Genomic DNA, 5946 nt, shown 5'->3' with positions numbered 1-5946 from the left:
AAGATGTGATTGTTTTTCTTTTGTTATGAATGATGAACATTGTAAAGAAAAAGTTGATTATGAGAATAAAACGATTTTTTTTTAGCTACATTTTCTCACTACAACAGAGCAGTAGATTAGCGACGACCACCTTTCGTCGCTAATCCGTCGCTAACCATGTTAGCGACGGATTAGCGACAACGCGGCGACAGTATGCTTACGTCGCGAATATTTTGACGCTAACTGGCGACGGAATTATTCCGTCGCCAAGTCCGTCGCTAATTGCGACGGAATAACGAGCGCTATATTCTGTCGCCAATCCGCCGGTACTAAACGGCGACCACGGTGTGGCGACGGATTTAATTCCGTCGCTAAGCCGTCGCTAGATTAATATGAATAGCGACGGAATCATCCGTCGCTAATCCGTCGCAAAAACGAAAAAAAATCAAAAAAAATTTATTTAAAAATTAATTACGGAGAACTGTACAATTTATATTTCCTGTACAATTTATATTTCCTGTAAATAAAAAACAAACCACACAAAAAAATTCATATAACAAGTATCTATAATAATTAATCGTTCCACCTTAAAACTAAGAAGTTTAATTATTTACAATTCAACAATTACAATTAGGAAAAATAAAAAAAATAGAACTTCTTCAACACAGTCCTCTAATCATCGCCAAGATTTTGTGCGTCTTCTTGTTCATTGTCTTTATCTGTCCCTTCAGCTCCACTACCCTGATTATCGCTAGCAGCCTACACAAGAAAAGAACAGTCAGTATTGATAAACAAAATATAATGAAATAAATTACACACTATATGTGATTCTATCATGTGCTCATGTGTGATCTAAGGCAATAAAAAAACTCTATATGTGATTCTATCATGCTCATATGTGTGCTAAGGCAGTCAAAAAATTGAATATGTGATTATAGCATGTTCATATGTGTTCTAAGGCATATAAAAAAACTCTATATGTGATTCTACCATGCTCAGATGTGCTTTAAGGCAAGCAAAAAACTATATATGTGATTCGATCATGCTCGTATGTGTGCTAAGGCAGTAAAAAAATTGAATATGTGAATATAGCATGCTCATATGTGCTCTAAGGCAGGCAAAGCCAAAAATTTTATATGTGATTCTATCATAAATGATATATAACATGTTCATATGTGTTCTAAGGCAGTTAAAAAACTCTATATGTTATTATAGCATGTTCATATGTGTGCTAAGGCAGTCAAAAAACAGAATATGTGATTATAATATGCTCATATGTGTTCTTAGGCAGTAAAAAAACTGAATATGTGATTATAGCATGCTTATGTGTTCTAATGCAATCAAAAAAACTTTATATGTGATTCTATCATGCTCATATGTGCTCTAAGACAGACAAAAAGTTAAATATATATATATGTGATTCTATCATGCTCATATGTGTGCTAAGGCAGTAAAAAAATTGAATATGTGATTATAGCATGTTCATATGTGTTCTAAGGCATCTAGAAAAACTCTATATGTGATTCTACCATGCTCAGATGTGCTTTAAGATAGTCAAAAAAACTATATATGTGATTATACCTGAGAGGGACCTGGAATCGAAGATCCCCTATCCTGAACAGCGGCCTTGATCTCATTTCGGAGAAAGGGGGCGACGGTGTATTGGAAGTAGTTATTCAGTGATTCATTAATGATCTCGCGTACATCATCACCGGAAAGAATAGTCGGCTGCTTGGAGCTTATGTCGGCGCAAGAAGTTGGTGAGCCGTAACTGGAAGAACCAATAACTGGTGAAGTGTTCATATTACTCCCAAACCCGAACACGCGACCTTTTTTGGGTTCACCTGCTGCAGTCACCCATGCTGTAGGATCAAATGATGGATGCTGAGTAGCGTCTTCACCATATCGCTCTACCATTTGTTGCTCATATGCCTCCTACAAAATAATGTTTAAAGTATTCATTAATAATTAATGATAACATTATGATGACTTGCATATATATTGCAATGATTATTAATAGAATTAATACATACCGTTGTCGTTCTCGCCTTCTCTGATACGAAGACTCCCGTGGTCTTCCGTTTATGTGTTTCTACAAACACATCCTTATATGGTACACTGCCTCCTTTTTCTGCTTCCTGCGAAGTTAAATGACAAAAGATTTAGTACACAAATTTGCAACTATACTTATAAAATTAATATTATATATTGATGAGTTACCATTTTCTTTAGGTGGCTCCCAAATGTCTTAGATCCACCTGTGTGTAGATGGGCTTCGGGCATCTTCGATCGATTTTGTGAAGCCTTCGCAGAGCGATTTTTAAATGCATCTCCCGCCCACATATCGCACATTTCATCCCAGTAATCTCTCCTGATAGTAATAGGACCATGGCCCTTCCACAGTAATGGATCATCTACTACGCCAGATGCTTTTTTTGCTGCAGTCTTCATAGTGTGCAGCATGTCTGCAAATCGATTGGCAGCCACCTTCTGCCACACCTTCCTTGCATCATTTTCTTCCACCGTAGTTGCAAAGCGATTCGAAGCCTACACATATTTTCAGAAAGTTAGTAGACATTGCTTAAATAAATTAAATATGAAACACATTAACTATGAGGAACAACTGTATACCATGAATGAGGACCACAATCTGTCTAACACCTCCTTTGGATACTCTTTCCATTGAGCAACTGGTCCTGGTAAATGTTGAAGAAGTGAATTCCTAATCTCCCGTACTACTTCTTGTGGCTCAAACCTCGTGCTGCACATGAATTGTTACACAGTAAATATCAATATAAAATATTTAAAAGATATGCAATAATTGAAAACAAAATACTTACGGTCGATTATCGATATACACTATTCGAATGAGTCTTCTTGTGCCAGCCTGTGAAGACCCTGTTTCCTGTGTTGGCTGTTGACTTGTGCGATCAACTGGTGTAGGTGGGTCGTATACAGGCGCAACATCATCTGTAAAAAAATACACACCAAGTTCTCAGAATGTGCATTTGAACTAATCAAGCATCTAATTAGTTATATGATATACCTATCACAGGAGCCCGTGAAGATGAAGGTTGAGCCTGGCTACTACTGGATGAGCGACCACTATAACCTCCACGAACCATATTCTAACAAATAACATATGTCATACAATACATTCAAATAATTCACATCAAGTATTACAATGCATTCAAGTCATTCACATCAAGCATTGCAATGCATTCAAATAATTCAAATCATTGACATCAAGTATTGCACTAATTCAAATCATTCGTTAATTGCATAAATTATAATACATTCAGATAAATTACAATGCATTCGAATCATTCGTATCAAGTATTACAATACATTGAAATAAAATTTTTAATCATTCACACTAAGTATTGCAATACAACTCACATCAAGTATTACAATGCATTTAAATAGAGGTTTGTAGTATAAGATTTTTTTCACTAGCTTGAGAATTCTTCCTCGTCACTAGTTTGACTTTCTTCTTCTTCTTCTTCTTCTTCTTCTTCTTCTTCTTCTTCTTCTTCTTCTTCTTCTTCTTCTTCTTCATTGTTTGCCCATCCACTTGGTACATCATTTGGATCACATTCCTCTATGAATGTTTCATCAGCCAATGGAGATATGACATGCATATCATGCGCAACATCGTGACCATAAGCGAAGTCACAGACATCATCTGATTGATAGTAATCACTGTCTTCAGCTAACTCATCTTCTTGTAACTGATCATACTCGGGGTATAGTTTGGATTTCACCTTGCAAACTGCCCACCATTCATTTCTATCTGACTTTTTTATACTCGGATATGAAGTATAATAAACTTGTTGAGCTTGCGAGGCTAATATGAATGGTTCATATGTTCCAAACCTGGATTTATGATTCACCTCCACAATGCCTGAAGCTTTGTCGAGTCTTGTTGCAGTTGGATCAAACCAATGACACTTGAATACCGTAACCCTGTTATTCATGCCTAAGTAAGTCAACTCCATTATTTCCTCTATAACACCGTAGTAATCATGTTCATTTTCACCGTAGCTGCTACCCTTGACACACACGCCACTATTTATCGTTGATTTATTTATACCGTAGTCTTTTGTATGGAATCGATAACCATTTACGATATACCCGTTGTAGCATTGCACAACTTTGGTCGGACCATTTTCTAAATCACATATTCCTTGATCTTTAACATCACCATGGCGAACCTACGCACAGACATAAACAATTATTGTGATCACGATCAATTAAGTAACTTAGTGTTGTTTATAAGTACAAAATTTATGTTAGCTTCTTTACCAACTGTTTCAACCACTCCACAAACTTAGTTTCACGTTCTTTTTGTACTTCTGCATTAGTGAGATGTGAAACTTTGCTTTGCAACTCCAGATCAAATCGTCTGCAAACCACAAATACTTATATTACCGAGCCATGTATCCACATATAGAACATAAAAGGATTTATAATTGAGTTGCATATACATAAACTTACTCGATGTATGGGTCGATCGCTGAACAATTAAAAAGAATATAGATGTGTGCTGCATCTTGCTCTCGATCTGTCAATAGCCTTGATCGGCAACTACCAAATGCATGCCCAAGTCGTTGAAATATCGACAGCTTGTCAGCTACAGTTACTTGTTCTCCATCATCGTTACGGGGCGGGCATGTGTAACGTGTTGAAATATGAGGTTCGAAGTACATAGATGAGAAATTTGAAATCTCTTCTAAAGTGTACGCCTCACAAATAGAGCCTTCTACTCTTGCTTTATTACGAACCTTTTTTTTTAGGTCGAACATGCATCTGACAAGAATATACATTTCAAATTTTAAATATCTGTCATTAAAGAGACAAATATAAAAAAACATATACCTTTCAAATGGGTACATCCATCAATATTGCACAGGGCCACCAACCCTTAGTTCATATGGCAGATGTATGATCAAATGTTCCATAACATCGAAAAATGCTGGCGTAAATATCTTTTCTAACAGACAAACAGTGGTGATGACAGAGTCCTCGAGATTCTTTACATCTGATACAATGACCTCCGATGCGCACAATGTTCTGAAAAATCCGCTCAACTCAGACAATACCCCCCCCCCATATAGGTTTGTCTAACATATCATGGAATGCTAGGGGTATCAATCGTTGCATAAAGATATGACAATCATGGCTCTTCAACCCATATAACTGTCCATCGTCAATCTTCACAGCCCGAGCAATGTTAGAGACATATCCATCTGGAAATCTCAGTTGTCTCAACCATTGACATACATGTTTTATTTGATCAGGTCCGAGCACGTACTTCGCCTTTGGTTTCAGTACTTTGCCATTATACTCTTTGAGTTCCAATTCTGGTCTTTTACATATTAATTTTAAATCCATACGGGCCTTCGGATTATCCTTCGTTTTTCCTTTAATATTCATTACTGTATTGAACACATTATCAAACACATTTTTCTCTACATGCATCACATCCAAATTATGTCGTATCAATAGGGTCGGCCAATACGGTAGTTCCCAAAAAATAGATTTTTTCGTCCAATTGTGTTCCTTCCCAAATCCACGGAAGGGTGTAGGACTGCGGGCATCTGTTAATACATCTGGAAAGTATCGCAATCTTCTTAAAATCTCTATGCCAGACAATCTTGAGGATGGACCTTCCATTTCAGTTGTGCCTGCTGTAAATGCATTCTTTTGACGTCGGAACGGATGATCGCTGGGTAGAAATCGACGATGGCAATCAAACCAGCAAGGCTTCCTTCCATGCCTCAATCTAAAAGCTTTGGAATCCTCCATGCAGTACGGACAAGCCAACCTCCCATGTGTGCTCCAACCAGATAACATACCATATGCAGGGAAGTCACTGATTGTCCATAGAACAGCGGCCTTCATGTTGAAATTTTGTTTTTTGTGGGCATCATACGTGGTAAAACCGTCATCCCACAGTACTTTTAA

The 5946-nt window shown here is 37.2% G+C and overlaps 1 protein-coding gene across 1 annotated transcript; it reads right to left on the bottom strand.

The window, feature by feature from the left end:
- Positions 1 to 514: 514 nt before the first annotated feature.
- Positions 515 to 1806, bottom strand: LOC149831892 (uncharacterized). The gene is made up of 2 exons (XM_090012276.1): positions 1561 to 1806; positions 515 to 738 (listed from the first exon to the last, which is right to left on the bottom strand). The coding sequence occupies exons 1-2, from the start codon at positions 1780 to 1782 to the stop codon at positions 652 to 654; spliced, it is 309 nt and encodes a 102-aa protein (XP_089868402.1). The 5' UTR covers positions 1783 to 1806; the 3' UTR covers positions 515 to 651.
- Between the last annotated feature and the right edge of the window lie 4140 nt (positions 1807 to 5946).

This window comes from Nuphar pumila, chromosome 7 (assembly GCF_984573655.1).
Source record: "Nuphar pumila chromosome 7, dmNupPumi1.hap1.1, whole genome shotgun sequence".
Lineage (NCBI taxonomy): Eukaryota > Viridiplantae > Streptophyta > Magnoliopsida > Nymphaeales > Nymphaeaceae > Nuphar > Nuphar pumila.
The sequence above is the reverse complement of the archived record's forward strand: the minus strand, read 5'-3'. Positions and strand labels throughout refer to the sequence as shown.

Coding starts and splice junctions, on each gene's coding strand:
- LOC149831892 (XM_090012276.1), bottom strand. CDS start 1,782: ATGAACACTTCACCAGTTATTGGTTCTTCCAGTTACGGCTCACCAACT. Junction 739..1,560: donor CGATTCCAGGTCCCTCTCAG/GTATAATCACAT, acceptor TTTCTTGTGTAG/GCTGCTAGCGATAATCAGGG.